The sequence below is a fragment of the Cinclus cinclus genome, chromosome 10 (genome assembly GCF_963662255.1).
Source record: "Cinclus cinclus chromosome 10, bCinCin1.1, whole genome shotgun sequence".
Lineage (NCBI taxonomy): Eukaryota > Metazoa > Chordata > Aves > Passeriformes > Cinclidae > Cinclus > Cinclus cinclus.
This window is the reverse complement of record NC_085055.1, coordinates 8,117,432-8,134,544: the sequence shown is the minus strand read 5'-3', so window position 1 is coordinate 8,134,544 and position 17,113 is coordinate 8,117,432. Positions and strand designations below refer to the sequence as shown.

The following is a 17,113-nucleotide window of genomic DNA, read 5'->3' as shown; positions in this document are numbered from 1 at the left end:
CTCAAGCTTTGCTGCACTCAGACATCTGAAGACATGATACAGAAATGCACTATGAACACTGAATTAAACACTTATTTAAAAGGAAGGTTTGCTGTATTTAATTTCTTCTTATTGTCTTGTAATTTATCTTAAAGCTTCCTTATTTCTGAACTGATCTTCACCTCTTAACAGTGGGAAAAATCCCTTGTGTGCTGCAAGTACAAGTCACTACAAATTTAACAACAGAGTTGCAATGAGTTTCTTTCCTACACAGACGTTGCCTTGAGCACTGAGATCTTGTAAACACCATACCTGTAGCCTTCAGGTCTGAGTGAAGCTGCCAGGCACTAATGCAAAAACAAAGCTCCAAGGGGAGAGCTGAAATAAACCCAGTTAAAGTCATGGGCAGGAAAATGAATGGCAGAACTGTTTATAGGTAAGGAGCAACTGAAGGATCTGATCCCAGGAAAGCAGAACCTGTTCCTTTGCTCACTAAACTTGGGAGAATTTGGGATGTCAAGAAGGATACACTCCCCTGGCAGCAGCCCAGTTACAGTCAGCCAGGTTTGCAGCAGCCCAGATTTAGTTTTCAGCTAAAGCTAATTTTAAGATGGATCTTTACACTTTTAACAGTCTGACAGGACAAGTATTCCAGTTACTGATGGGATGTCACAGTCAGAGATAACTGAAGAGAGTGTTCCAGAGCAGCAGCACTTTTCCCAGTCCCCAGCCATGACCAGCACTGTTCTAAGGCACCCTTCACTTCGTCTCCCACATCCCAGGACAAGCAGTGGGCTCAGCCACCCTGGCTGAGGGAACAGTGCAAGGTCACTGCTCCCCAGCCTCACTGTGCAGATACGTCTGCACAGGGGCAGGGAGGCACCTGCAGGATGCACCACCCAGAGCTCCAACTGTGCAGTTTGTTTTTATTGGCATACTTAGGTATCAAAACATTGCCATCAAAGTCTCGGATCCTTCCAATAAACAAAGATAATTAAGCATTAATTATATCTTCAAAGTACAACACGACCAAATATAAATACATGAAAAAGAACAAAACATGCAAAAATTCCCCAACTTTAAAAGGATTAATAATTCAAAAAATTTATGCTAGTGAGACTTCTGCTCAATCCACCAATTCTTGACAATTTTTTCCATGTTAGGATCCAGAACTGTTAACAAAACACACAGGGCATAATAAAAGATGACTGGTTTCTGAATTGTACTTTAGGAGAACAGTGAACTGTTATATCCATTATTATTCCTAATTACTGATTTGTCACAGTTAAGTGTTTTTCAAAGCAATGGCTAATATATTGCCAATCATACACCAGCATAAATATTTGAATTGCATTTAATTCTCAAAAATTACTAAATTGATTGCTTATAGAATACAGTAACTGTCCACAGAAGTAACAAAATTCATTTGCAAAATGCTAAGACAGCATCTGCAAGACAGCTCAAAATGAATGCGTGTTTAAAGGGAAGGGTCGGGTCATAATGAAAAACACAGCTTTAAAAAGTTTCATTGTGGAGAATCAAATTGATTCAAATTGGATCACTCAAATTTGGGAGGAAAAAGATTTCTGTCATTGATGTCTTAAGTATTAAATGTAGGATTTTGATCTGCTCATACAGCAACAAAAAGGATCAAAAAAAAAAAACAACTTAAAAAAACCCAAACCCAACTTATTTAGCAATTTGTAGATATAATTAGAAAAAATCCTGGAAGTGATTGCTGTGCAGATTATGCCAGGCCAGACAAGCCCTGCCTGGACTCAGGAGTCCTCTGGGCTTTCCTAGGGCAGCGCTGGACACTGAGCTCGCCTCAGCACCTGCTACAGGTGTGTGAACACCACACGGCTTCCACAAGGCATTCAAAAATGTCCCTGTCAGCAAGTGGCTGAGTCCATTGAGGAGAGAGTCAGGACGCTCCTGTCGTTGGCATAGAAGGGGTCCGATGAACTCCAAGATCTAAAGTAACAATAAAAGAGAAGTTTGGCTGACTGGGAACTTGCACTTGTACTGGGAGGTGAGGACAAACTATGAGAGCAAAAGATAGAAGTATTACTAGAGCAGGCAAATGTACTGCTTTAAGGGACTACTCCACTAATTTCATGTAGGTACCTGCAGTTTGTTCAGACCTTTGGAAAGAGAGGCCAATTCATGCCTGCTGTGTAATTAGCACACAGCTACAGCTACGTCCATTGCTATGAATTAAAACAAGCAGAGGTTTTTACGCCTATTTTGCAGCTGAAGTTTTAGTGCTGTGCCTCGGGAGGCTGTGAATGCTGCCTGTGTCCAGAGGCACATGAGGCTGTTCCAGCAGAGCCTGGTGGAGCACATGGCCAGCCCTGGAAACCCAGCACAGCTGTATCCCAGTGGGAAACATCCACGCTGCTTGAGCCTGGGGGAGGCAAAACTTATCTACAGCCAGGAACCTGTTTCGTCCCTTCCTGTTACACTTCAAAACATCAGGGAGCCACCCCAGATGTCACAGCTGCTGACTCAGAGGGGTCTCACAGTGTCTTTTCACTTGATTACTGCTTGGGAAGAAATACTGTTGGCTGGACAGCATCATAGGACTGTATGGGAAAAGCTGAAGAAGGTTGGAAGGCAGGAAATCAAACGATCTTATCCTCCAAATTAGGCTCTGTCAGAAATCTGCTGTTTCTTTAGAATTGTTCCATTCAGTGCCTTGACACAAGAACCACTAATGGGAGAACCAACAATTCATCAATGATTCCTACTGTACAAGTAATGTATATGATCCAGCATTCTTAATATTTTAGTGACTGACAAGTCGACAGACAATTTAATGGAACAGACAGACAAAAATGCATTTTAACATATCACACCACACATTTTATATTCTAACTAGCAAATGAAGCTATAGAAAATACTTCTCAAATACATTTTACAAGCAGTAAATTAAGCACAAGAGACTATATTCCTGTGGCCCGCTACTCCAAGCATCTGTATGACTTTGATTCATCAAAGTTTTTATCAAAATTTGATACAATATTTGACTTCATATTTGACAGAGTATCATATTTGACAGAATATCAGAAGCAGAGAATACAACACAAGCTGGCTACAGCAACATTATTTAAAATAGTGCTCTTCATTCTATAGCACTTGCACAAACAACATATTCATCAGCATCACTTCAATCAACAAAAATAATTTGCAGCTACCTCCTGGTTGAATACTTAGCTGTTTTATAAAGAGTACAAGTACTCAAGGAGACTGCACAAACTTCTGGAGATTTAGATAAAAAACAAAGTGGCTCAAGCTCATGAACAAAGCCTAAACAATTTTAAAATTACTCAAGTTTTCTTAATTGCACCTTCAGCATTTCACAACTTGTAGCTGATTCATGTGATTTAAGCAATTAATATTTTAAAAAATGAGTAAAGGCTTTCTTATATTAGCAAAAAAGTATAAGGGAAAAAATAGTCCCTTGACTTTTAGACCAGGATTTAAGTGTCAATACTGAGTGGAAGGTGCTGAAATGATTGGAAAAATAAATATGACTAACTTTAAAAAAAAACCCTCTTTTCTATTTTTACGTACATAAATTTAAGTGAAACTAGAAGATTGTTCAGAGCAATTTCAACCAGAGGCAGAAGCAAAACCCACAGAACTTCAAGCCCTTAGTGTAGCACCAAGGTAGTTTTGCATATTCATTGAACTTAATCCTAAAGTCTGTATTCTAAGAACTCTAAAATTATTTGGCTAGAATTAAATTCATCTGAAAACTACATGAGGTAAGCAGAAAAGAAACCTGAGAAAAAGCAGTCTTGAAAAAAGTGTTTAATATTCTGTCAAATATGAGTTAGCTTCAGTAAGTATTTTTTAAATTCTTAAGGAAAGAAAACTTGAATGGAGCAAACAAAATTGTAAAACTGCAAATACATTGCAGAAAGCAAAACACAAATACCTACCTTATAAGACTACAGGTTACTAAGGCAATTGTTAACTAACAATCTGCCCTAATTAGATAACAATAAGTGAAAAGAAGTAGCATGAGAAATTCCTCATTTGTACAGAAAAGTGAAAAAACCCCCAGAAAAGTCCGAGCAACTGCTACCAAAATGTTGATTTTAGACCAATTAAATGCTCACCTTGTAGATTAAAAATTCTATTAAACTGTTTATTTTACACATCATGCCCACCTTCTACACAGCAAGTTTGAATTAAAAATGTACTTAATTGTAACAGTTCATTTTTCATATGGAATGAAACTTCTTGCATACTCATACCCTAGATTTGTAGAAACATTGAATAAATTTCACAAGCAAGCCAGAAGAGAGAGACTGACTGAAAGCACAGACACTGTGTTCAACACAAGAGTTCCAACAGAGATGAGCTACAGACCAGGCAATACCTAAAGGCAGAATCAGAGCTGACAAAGCTGTCAGGGAAAATTACCCACATGAGATTTGATACCCAAAGAATGATATCACAACCTTTAACTGAGAGAGACAAAGTTCTTCAAATACAAAATGAGTTTCCTTGATAATGTGTGAAGTTCATATTTTGTGAAGTGTTTTCAGGTTTGCCTTTTGACCAATGAAGGATCATGATATCATTCAGGGACAGAGATTATGATGTACAAAAGACTATTTTTGTTTCTACCCCCAAATATTTCCATATTTGTTTGCTATCCCTCTTTGTTTGGAAATGGGGAGATGGCACATGAAGGATTCAGTGAGAACTCCTCTCCCAGTTGGGCTGACTGAAAGAGCAGTGCTGCTCCTCAGACATATTCAATTACTCAAAATGCTTTTACCCCACTGATGCTTGTTTCACACGTGGTATGTGAAGGAAAGATTTATTTAGCACATACTTTGGAATGCCACACATGATTTTGACAATATACCTTCTGGAACCCAAAAAACATTGAAAATTCTTAGAACCTGAAGATTCTGTTCTGTCAATCACTCTGATTTTAGAAATAGATTATAAAAGTTATACTACAAAAATATTTCATCTTCATATCAATCAATGGCTGAAAGATTTAAAGGCTCTCATCCCAACAATGAAGTTAGATTTAAGGGGGGGAAATGTGAGCCTTTTGTATACCTTCAGGAGTAATGCAAGCTCCAAGGTAAATATTTGGAGGTTGTACATCAAGAACCAAAGGGAAAAGTCTTTTGACTTTACAAACAGCTCCTGATTTATGAAGGCAAAAAAGTAATCATAAAAAGGAGAACAAAAACAGCAGCAAAGCTTGATTTTCTAAGGAGAAGAATGTACAAATCAAGAGAAATCACGATAGATACAACACAAGAGCTTGTAAAGCCAAACTAAACACTTTAACAGAAATCTTCTGAAAACCGTTTTTCCCCTCCCCATCCCAAAAGAAACCACTCAAAAAGAAACAAGAAGCTAATCGTTTAGGATGAAAAAAGTACAATAAAGAGTTGCATTTTCTATTTAGATAAGCAAAACCTGCAGCTAGTTTCTAGACATCTACTGCTGCAGGCTCATCAGGTTCCAGTTTATAGGAGAATCGTCTGCAGCAAAGGCTATTGAGAGAAATGCCACACCTGTTGACCCGGGTTGGGCTACACCTTCCCATTAGTCGTTCCAGCATTCTTCTAACAGATGTGCATGCTGTTTCCCCATCTGAGAAGCAGCACATGGAGTCCAAGCAGTTGATACCTGAACCTGCCTCAGTAAGCTGGAAAGAAAAATAAAATACAAAAAGAAGAAAAAAAAAAAGGGGGGAAAAAAAAAAGAAAAATGAGTACTCACAATTCTAGCAATGAAGATGTTACCAAAAACACTTAGGAAAAGCAGGTTTTCTTAAAGCTAGAGTGTTGAATATTTTTCAATTTTATAGAACTACAATAATAATATTACCACTTCCTAAAGTCTACATACACTAAGATTTGTTTTTCCCAAGGTTTAAGTGCAGCCTTGTTGAGCACGGAAATGGCCTGGACCATATCTGCCTAACACTGGGAATGAACTGGTCAGAAATTCCCTCCAACAAACCCCACAGCAGAGCACATGCACTTCCAGCTGGGATGCCTTGATTCACCTCTGCAACAATTTAACCAGCTCAGCCCTGTTTTAAGGGAAATTTATCAAGACAAAGCTTCAGGCTGTAGAATACAACACAGCAACCTGATCCCAAATAATTTTCCCTCAAGTGCACAATGCAACTTTCTAGAATAATGGACATTATATCACTACCATAGATACCCTTGGCTTGGTATGGAACAAAAGCACATTCTTGATTGTGTGAACATGGCTTATCCAAAAGCAAACGGGGCTGATGTCAGAAAGGTTCAGTCATGGTCATGCCAGCATGAAGAATAATTCAACATTAGCATAATAAACTCTTTCAACAGCTCATGTTTTGTAGGTGAGAAAAAAAAGGAATAAAAGAAATAAAATGAAAAGAAAGCAGCAAAAGATGTATGGATGTAAGTGCCACCTACCAGTGTGCTCCTCTACAGCCCTGCTGCACCAACTGCAGATAACTGAAATCTGCCTCTGCAGAGAGAATATCCTAGACTGACTTCAGTAACCATTCCAAAGAGAAAGAAAAATGTGAAGTGTAGGGATGTTTTTAAATTTACTTTTAAACTGTCCACGAGAGCATCCTGTCAAACAGATATTGAATACAGAGGCTGAATTGATCCATTAGCCTCTTCTCACACCAGTGAAAGAATTCTGGGAGGAGACATCTTAGTCCATCACAGGACACAGCTCATTTAAGACCTTCCCACAACTTTTCACTGTGACACCAAAAGTCACTGACTGCTGTCTAAGATTCTGTTTTTGAGCCCCAATTTCTTCCCTATCACCCACAGTTGCCAAACACGTCAAGAAAAGCAAAGAACCTCAGGAGTTCCCTATGGGAATGGTTTACTATGACTGGACACACACTCTTTCCATATTCCCCCAAACAGGCAGCTTGACACACTGAACAGAAGAACAGCCTACACAACAAAGAAGAGGCAGCTAACAGAAACAAGAGGCTTTTGGAAATACAAGAGAAAAATCTCCACTGGTAGGACAAGGAGGAACACACGCAGAGCTGGTGTTTGTTTGCATGCACCTTTCCCTGTGCCTGCCCTTCCTCAGCCCTGTGCCACATTCCCCACAGCCCTCTCCCTCACACCACTCACTGTGATGTTCACACAACGGTCACTCAGCAGCTATTGGAACATACAGAATTCTCTAAAAACTGAGCCCCCTGATCCTGTGCATGCTGCACCTCAGAGGCCGTGGCTGAGGACAGGCAGAACATGCTTTACACACTCAAATGGGGGGTCTTTGGGACACAAAAAGAACATTTACTATGACAATGAACTTCTGTACCTGAGAGGCAGGAGCAGAAGATTTGCAAGTGACAGGTCTGAAAGGGGTTCTGGTTAAAAGACAAACAAAACAAAACACACCTCAACAGAGCCTGAGTCCCTGAACACATTCATGTGATGACCACCACAACTAATCCCAACTGCAGTGCCACAGAAGATACCAGAATCAGGAACTGCACACTTTGCAGCACTGCAGTACCAGCAAATACAACCTTCAGAGCCACCTCAGAGTGTGCTCCCAGAGCTGTGACACAAGAGATTACACAGAGCAGAAGGAATTCCCATTTGGAGGTCAGCAGGCAAACCCCCTGCTGCAGATGGAGTGACCTTCATAGCTGTGGTCACAGCAATACAGAGCTGTAAGATTGCTACACTCACGATTTCAGAGTATTGAGTTCATCAGTTATCCTCAAGCAGACCTTTAAAGTTGCTGTGGAAAGTCACATTACAGTGGATGGATCAGATGAACCAGTACATGTTTTTTCTTTAGGATCTGTTACCCTGAGAGCCAGCAGTCCTGGATATTATCCAAAGACTGTCAGAAAGAGGAACCAAGAGTAACCCAAACAAGCTCCAAGGAGCAAACCTTCAACTCTGGATTTGGAGGCATAATGTCTCTTTTTTTGGAGAATCTCCTCTATTCTTCACAAGTCAGATACAAAAAGCTAGGATCATGCCTGAACCACAACTTTTCCCTAAGTTAGTATCACTTCTTTTAACAACAGCACTTGAGACTTTACATAAGCCTGGAAACAACAATTCTGTTCTGTCAAACTCACACTTAAGTGTAAAGAGACACCGTGAGCACATTAAGGATGAAAAAACTCAACTAAATTTTATATGTAGATATAATGTTTATAATGCCTGGTGGACATGGATTTTTGTATTTACATCCACTAGCTGGAAGGAAGACACATATGATAGAAAGCCCTTTTTCTCACTTTCTCTCTGTGGGGCACAATTATGGTCATAGCTTTATACCAAAGTAAACCCTGGCATGGCAAGGCAAGAAGGCATAATTTTCCCTGAAGACCTGAAACAAACCCTCAGAAACATAAGGTAGGAGAGACAATGAATGAGTATAGAGAAATACCAGATATTATTAATATTTGGGTGTCAAATAAAGAATGTTCATAAGGTAAGATCTAGAATCTCAATAAACATAATACTTCATATGAAAATGGCCCATTGGATGCAATAAATCAAAAAGCAACTGAGGTGCAGAATTAAAGAATGATTCAGCTTGATAAAAAAAAAAAAATCAAACCAACATTCTATGATGCAATGTTTCTTGTAGATACCAAAAATATGGGTATTTTGGAGATGGCTCAATGACTGTCTCAGTATGACATATGTAAACAAATACACACACAGTAGGGTACAGTGGGAGTACTACCTAGTGGAGGTAAGAACTGTCGGGCAGGCAAGATGGGTCTAGCAGCTGCCTATTGTCCTCCCCTCTGTGCCTGCTTTCAGCAATGTCACATGCTGAGCTGACTGAACCCTTTTCTTCCATCTGGAAGGACAGAAAAGCAACAAATCTTATAAAGCACCATGCTTGCATTGCTTTAAAACAGTTTGCATCGTTACAAGAACTTTCACAGGCTTGGTCTTGAGAGAATGAGGCATATTTACAAGGTCAAGAGGCAATTTTTATTTTTGGTGGATCAAATGCAGTTTCTCAGCACCCAAATGTTAAAAGCGTTTGGCCTTTTTGTGCTCTACAGACAACAAGGAAACCCAGCAAATTTGGAATCTATCTAAAACTGTTAGATTTTGGAGTTTTGTTTTCCCTCCTCTAACAGAAAGGACCATTTCAGTTTGTTTATCTTAGTGCAGGTTACTCCATATGCCACAAGACAGACATTTCAACCCAAGATTCAGTCACACTGAAAAGTTGGGATTTTGAGGAACAGGAAATGTGTTTAATTCTGTACACCAAGTAAAGAGCACTGCAGGGCATTTTCCTGAGCCCAGGTCTCAGCTACCAACATTCTGATCCCACATGGATGTTTCAGAAAATTGATACGAGAAGGTTATTACTATTCCAGAATTAAGTTAGAACTTGCTTCCTACTGCAAATCTCACAATCTTTAACCTTTAATGTACTGTATGCCAAAATACCAAACAATTAGATTTAATTTTTTTAAAGAAAATATATAGGAACGTTGGTTGACAACTAACAACTTCACTGCCATGATGTTTTCATCCATTCTTTTTCTACTTTTTGCATCAAATGAACCTATAAGTGCCAAATTATTTCATTATTTCCAAGCCATTAGACCAAAGTTTCTTCAGGTACACAGTACATGCACTTTAGTGACTCAAATCAAATCCAAAATGGTGCATTCTTTGCTTACATCCTCATCTTCCTGTGCCAGATTCTGTGGATTAGCCAATAGATCAACACCAAGCTATGCTAACACAATGAACAGGTCTGTAAAGGAAGAGATTACCCTTGATCAAAGTGCAGCACATCATGGTGTTCTAGCACACCTCACTAGTGGGAATTCATGCTTCCACTTGGGCAGTTTTCTCAGAAATTACATGTTCCTTATAGAAAACATAGGCTGTAAAAGGAACACAGCTGGGCTGGGTCAGACCTGAAAGCTGTAGCGGGGGAATCCTATGGAACAGGAGCTAGAAATAAAAATACAGACAAGGAGTGAAGGCCATAAAGCCAGGGCCTGGAGCCTGGAGTTCTGCAGACAGCTGAAGAGCAGATCTGGACTGAGATGAAGGGAAAACCAGGCAACAACAGACTCAGACTCATGGGGCTGGAGATGGGGGAAGAACAGGGTTTGGTTGTGACAAGGTAAATGCTCCAGAGCCCAGGATATAACACTGTACACTGACAGCCCTCTGTAAATAAAACCCTTCCTCCTGGTGTCTTACATTTCCCCAGTTCTGGGTACAGTTCATAACACACTGTCCAAAGGTAGAAACTCTGTAAACATAGTTAATCCCATCAGTAAGTAGAATTAAAACATCTGTCCAAGCAATGCCTCCCAAATGCGGCTTAAGATTTCTGACAGCTCTTACAAAGCACAGGACATGTAGACATACATGCACACAGAACACTCTTTTTACAGATAAAAGCATGGAGTGAGATACAGTGGGACCCAGTTAGTACCCTAAGATACATATTTCACACATTCCAAGAACAGGAGAGACAGCTATGGAGGAAAGCAGTGCTCAGCCAGACTCCAACTAAGCACAACACCTGCACCTGCCTGTGCTGTCTTCTCATATTTTCTCTTCTTCCCACATTCCAAAAGAGACAGCAGAGTTCAGAGTCAAGACTAACAGGCACACACAGGACTGCAATTCTGACTTACAGGAATCACCTGGACACTTAGAAGATCCCCTCTAAGATCTTAACTGCACATCACCAATGCACTCAATATAAACTTGAACATTTTTTGCGCACTTTGAAGCCTACAGAAATAAAAAATTATTGTAACATCACAGTTCTCTTTTAATTTGCATTCATAAAGGAAGTCTTTTGATCTCAAAAGAAGAGTAAGCATCTTGGCAGAACAAGGCATAATGCAGTTTAACCTGGAGTTATGCTCCTTTTGAGACTTTTCATACATATTTAGAAACTACAAAAACCTGCCAAAGTGTCTTCACTAACCTCCATGCGTTCTCTGCAGTCACAAAGGATGCAATCCCTGGGTGGGCCTGTACAACTGAGGTGTGACAGATTAGCTGTTTTACAGCTACATATTCGCCAGGCAGCTGTTTTGTTTCATGATCTTACAGTTTTCTTTGCCTTCTTTGCCCTTTTGTTTTGGGAAAACCACAGAAACCAACTCATGCTCTTCACTCCAAATTAGATTTTATTTAATATAGTGAAGTGAGTAGTTTATGCCTATCAACTGATTTTCCTAATCACTGTTTTAGACAAGGATCCACAGGATAACTTATGAACTTTGTCCAAAGACAAAGAATAAAGAACTAGAGAAACCTGAATCCTTGTTTGCTTCATGTTGCACTTTACAAGCTCAACTGCATATTAGAAAGCAGCCAGTGCTTATACTTCATACTCAACTGTGAAAATTCTGACTTACAAGAGAACTGAATTTGCATAATCATTTGTTACTCATGGACAAAACAGATTTCTCCTTTTTTGCAACTCTTGCCTAAGTTTAATACAAAGAAAATTGCCTCACATTAGCAAGGATTCTCCTGGTTTTAGCATTTTAATGGCTACAGTGATGCATTCCTAGACAGCTTTATCTTCCTTTGACTATCCAGCTGCATGAAGATTTAGATGTGTTTAGTTTTTTAAATTTTAACAGAATCTTCTGTTCTAAAACCTTTGGCGTAGATATGATGTCTGATGCAATTCACTTTAATAATTCGTTGAGAAAACAGAGACTTATATACACTTATCCAAAGTTTCTAGAAGGCACTTGATAAACCAAGATATCTGATAAACTAAGAATTTGAAAGGCTAACTTGTAAAGAGGAATCTCCCCAAAACGTTGCTAAGTTTAACAGCTTTCAAAAGCTATACCATACTTTGTCTGTTTTAAAGCTATTAAGTGCTGAATTCAAAACAAAATAAAAGCAGCCCACCACTATCTCCCTGGGTGTTTGGAAATCCAAGGTGTTGTGTTTCACACTGGGGTCACTAACACAACACAATGGCCATTTCAAGTTTTGCCTTGTAAAGTTGTAGCGCACTCTCAGAGGAAATACAAAACTTTTCTCTTCTGGTTAAACAAATGGCAATTAAGCCCCTAAAATGTAGGTTACCTGGCTCTTCCAGGTACCTATTTACACATTTTTAACAACAAAGTCACCTTGAAAAATATTAAAAAGGAATCAGATCTTTACATTAATTCTTGCTGTAGGATGTAGAAGTAGATATTGATGGAATTGAACAGATTGAGACATCATGAATGCTTAAGTCTTACAAAACAGAATCAGCATTTGACAGCATTTCATGTGCTGAACTGAGTGTGTTTGAAGAGCTGCAGAACCATGTTTTACCTACACAGACACATGTAAGTTTTGATCTTGTTTTGAATAATTTTCTGGGACTTTGTAGCCAAATGCCTTTAGGAATATGTATCTATACACATTGAAAACAAACAACACTCATTTTATAGCTGCACAAAACAGACACAAAAAGCCTCAGCTGCACAAGGGTATGGACACACCCAAGCTTCAAACATTTCCTGCTCTTTTAACACAATTGAAAGCAAATTAAAATGGGCAAATAACTTGCAAGAAATTGTTGCCTGAAGTATAAGGATCTTCCTGTCACAGCCTTATAAAGCTGAAATTATCCAGCATGCAAAATGCACTGTTAATTTTTTATCATAAAGAAACTAAAAGCATTATAACCATGCTAGAAACTATGATTATTTAAAAATGGATGCAAGAACAGCTATCTTTATTCTGGAAGTTGAGCATCATGCTAGGGATGTTTTTTCCTTAAAAAAAAAAGCAAAACAAAACACGTCCAACACATGCTACTTAGGAGAAGCATTTGGCTCAGAAACACAGAGCAAAGCCAAGAAATCACCAAACTGAATGTTTCTGCACTACAGGTATTGCCCTCTCACCCCACTAGTATATATTCATGCCTCTTCCCATCTCTGTCAGCACTGGTTAGTTCACCTTGAGCATGCATAAGAGTTGATGAGGAACTGTCCCTCCTACTCTACCTAATTTTGCTCAGCTGATTCCTTGCCCTGGACAATGGCTGCAGTGCGATGAACTCGTCACTTAAAGCAACTCTGTTGGAGTACATCTACAGTTGGACAGAGAAGGGATGGAACACACATGTCAGTAAGTAGCAGCAGTAATTTTCTAAGAGAAAGACACAGGACAACACATTGTTATTTAAGAGGAATACACATCATATACAGAACACAAGTCTGGTAACTTCAAGACAGTTCCTGGGACCATCACAGCCAGTCACTGTTTAGCAGGACCGTTCTTAAAGTACCTCTGCTTTTATACTGACAGAAAAGCCCTACACACCTTTATGTCTGTGCTTTACCAGACACCTTTATTCTGTATTGCTTTCTCCCCTCAATAGTGCTGTGATTTATCTTTACCCAAAGATGTATATTTTGATTTACATTTACCTTACTGTCCAATTCCTCTTTTATGATTCTGTAACAAACCTATATTGAGAAACTGCCCACAAGCTATTTCAGGCCATCTGACCTCAGTGAAACATAAGATGGCTTTTCTTTAGGCCATCAAAAAGCCCTTGAAACACAGCAAAACTAAAATAAAATACAGTAACACACGTTCACCTTAAGTGCATTAAGGGACAAAGTTAACCAAGCTCATCCTCTGTAAAAGTCAACTTACGCTTGCCTGTCAAATGTTCAGTTTTTAGTTTCCCAAAACGAACGACTGATATTTAAATTGCTGTGACAGACCAATATTTACATTTAAAAGCCTATCAAATTTCTCTCTCATATCAGTTAAATTTCTCTGCTCTCTTATGACTACCTTAGCTACCTGTAATATCTAACAAATCAGAGATGCTATCTCCTAATACTAACTAAAAGATATAAAATCAAGGTAAGGCAGATTCCTACAGATACAGTGAATTCAGAGCACTAAGTCAGGAAAGTCACAGACAAAATATTTCTGAAAAATTAAAACAATAGGGGCAAGCATTTGCAGCTGAGAAATGTGCGTTTTACTCACTGCTCTTGGGATTAGTTTAGAATTTAAATGATGGCAGATAGAAACAAATAACTTAAACAGCTGCAATTTATAAACAAGGAACTAGGTCATGTAATAATTTACCTTGCCATGATAAAAGCATAGTAACTATAAACCAAGCTTTTTCTTTCCCCCAACATGAAAATATACTAATGTAGTCCTACAATTAAAAATGAATAATTAAACATGTTCAGTTATACAGAGGATCCACCTACACTATGAAAATAATTTAAAAGGACAATATACAAAGTTCCATATTTGCTCCTTCAATGACTTCCAAAGAATTCATTACCATCAGTCATCACCTTTAGTATTTAGGACAAAGATATCCTCCAAACCCTTTCTATCTGAAAGTTAGTCTCTTCCTCTGCTTGGAAATGGAAAGAAAAATATTTACTAGGAATTTTAAACACAAATTATGAGGTATGATCATAAAAGAAGCATTCTGTCACTTCCTGACAACAAATGAGCTAAGCTGATCATCTGCTCCTCTTCAGTTATATCCACTTCCTCACTGCAAGAACAGTGAATGAAATCCAGTGGAACTGATTGTCCCATTAAAGCAAGAGTAGGAAAATCTCAACAGATTAAACCTCAAGAAAGGAACAAAGAGGTGCCTTCATTTTGCAAATCTGTAGCTATAATTTCACTATCAGACACACAAAGAGAAATCACTGGATGACTGCTAAAGAATTTCTGGTCAAATCCCGTTCCAGATACCTTGACCTTGCAGCATCAGGAATGAAGAATTTTCAGAGAAAAGACAGTAGTTTGGTAAACAGAGACCCCAGTGCTGACTGTCAAATGCAAGGCAGCAAGCAAATAAGGAAGAAGAAAAAAGATAACTAATAGAGATACACAAAGGAAAATCCCTATGGCCAGGAATCAAACTATAGCCACAGGAAATGTGCCAGATATTCATCAAGGTTCCTTCTTAAAAAGTCCTACTGTGTCCTTGACTGCACAGCTGTAATGGCATTTAACTGAACCCAAAAATTCTTTAGAAAGGACTCCTAAAGCAAGAGAATGCAGCAGGAAGTATATGGATAAAGGCAGGAAAATCCACGTGGCTTTTTGGGTTTTAAATCAAGCACTTCAAGAACATGAGAAACTTCAAGAACCACACCAATGCCACGCCAGACAGCAACAGGTGATGTACAGCAAGGAAGGCAAGACAGCGTTTGATAAATATTGCCATTAGTTTCTGAAGGGAAAAAAAAGATAAGTATCATTACCTACAGACACTCTAATCCAAGACATGCAGTCATGTGCAATCCAGAGTCTTACCAGGTCTATCTGAACAGTCTTGTGAAAGCCAGTGGTTATTTACCTTGGCTTTTAGCTTTTAAATTCCAAAACAGGAAAAAGCAACCAACACTCCAGTTTTGGAAAGGGACTAGTGGGATATTTTGGCTAGTAGTAGGCTTTTTCAGCATGATGTTGATCCTAGGCAAATTAAGAGAACATCCCACATGAATTTTTTTTTAAACACAAATTAGAAGGGTAATATAATTTAAATAAATCAGTATGCACTTGCATCAAAGTTATTACAAGGTTAGATGCTAAAGATACCAGCACTGATGCAGTGCAGCCAGGAGTTCTGGCACAGAGCTCATTGCCACTTGCATTAAGCAATTAGGACACCACAAAATCAATCTGGCACATAGGTGGACAGAAAGCTGCTAAGAGGTTTCAGACCATAACTGTGCATGGGATATCTCTGTCAGATGCATTCTTCATTCACTTTCATTATTTCTGGTCCTATGCTAATTGACCTCTCATCAATGATTTGAAAGAAACCAACATCACCACCTGCAGATGTGCAGAAGCTGCAGAAGACAACAGGTTATTGATGTATGTTATTCTGTAATATAACTGGGGACTCATTATTTCCATACTTGTCACTGTGGTCTACTGTGCTGGATTATTGTGTCCACTGGTGAAATCCAAAATTCAAGATGAGGTTGAAGAAGGGTGAAAATTACAGGAGAAACACAAGAATGATGAGAAGATTCTAAAACGACCTTTCTGACTGAAGATGCATATCCAATCTACCTATCAGTGCTAAAATTAACTTGATCGTACAGCTAACTGTGAATAAAACAAAAACTGTAATAGAAACCTTCTCAGTTTAGCAGAAGTATAAAAAGATAAAACACTGAAAACTGAAACCAAAGAAACAGTCACTATTAGAACAATGGGTCAGGATGACTTCTCCATAAATGTCTCTAAAAAGAAGAAAACCCTCACAGATATTTACCTAAAAGACAGTCTAATATCACCAAGATGATTTAAAGGATTTTCTTATAGCCTGTGTCAGGCAGAAGGGAGATTCCATTACCACAGCATAACTTTAGACCTTGTGTATGAATCTGTGAAACTGCCACATGGGCAATTAGCTTTAATTACAGAATCAACAATCAAATGCACAGCATATGAAATTATTGAGATTTAAGAAATACTAATTAAACCAAGTTTTACTAAAGTATTTTTAAAATTATTGTTTCCAACACATTTTAAGAACTATTCAGTGCCAATTAGAACAGTAGCTTCTAATACTTGTAATACTTACACAAAAAGTTACCATCTATAAAGCAGTACAAAAATGCACAGTATGATCCTTTCATACAGCTGCAAGCTGAGATGCAGAAGACTGAGTGACCCCTTCATAAATAATTCTATTATTTTTATTACCAATTATTAAACATAAACATTACTGCCCTGTTAAATGGTGTCCTCACTTTTGTAATTTTTAAATCAAGAAGTGTATTTCAAAATGAGAACACTTCTCTGCATTAAACATGACAGCAATGTAAGAGGGTAACTATTGGTCAAGTTGGATACAAAAGCATAATATTACCTGAGCTTTTTCAGTACTTGTTGGTTGCAGATGTCTGTACAGCACTTTCTTCACAACATCAATAAACAAACAAGCAACTACTATGAGGATTATGGCAAACCAAGCAGAACCACTTGACAACAGTTGAACAAATACAAAGTACATGTCCTGGGTATGTAAAAATGGCCTGAAAAGTTAAAAGAAGTGGCAATTACTAAAAAGAACTTCTGGGAACAAAAGTATAGCACAGGCT

At 38.4% G+C, this 17,113-nt stretch overlaps 1 protein-coding gene across 1 annotated transcript in view; it reads right to left on the bottom strand.

Moving 5' to 3' along the window:
* Positions 1-735: 735 nt before the first annotated feature.
* ATP11B (ATPase phospholipid transporting 11B (putative)) overlaps positions 736-17,113 on the bottom strand; it is a 61,856-nt gene continuing 45,478 nt past the window's right edge. Inside the window, 3 exon segments of the mRNA XM_062499406.1 lie at positions 736-1,953; positions 5,535-5,668; positions 16,882-17,047. Of these exon segments, the coding sequence (XP_062355390.1) occupies positions 1,872-1,953; positions 5,535-5,668; positions 16,882-17,047 (382 nt within the window). The 3' untranslated portion in view covers positions 736-1,871.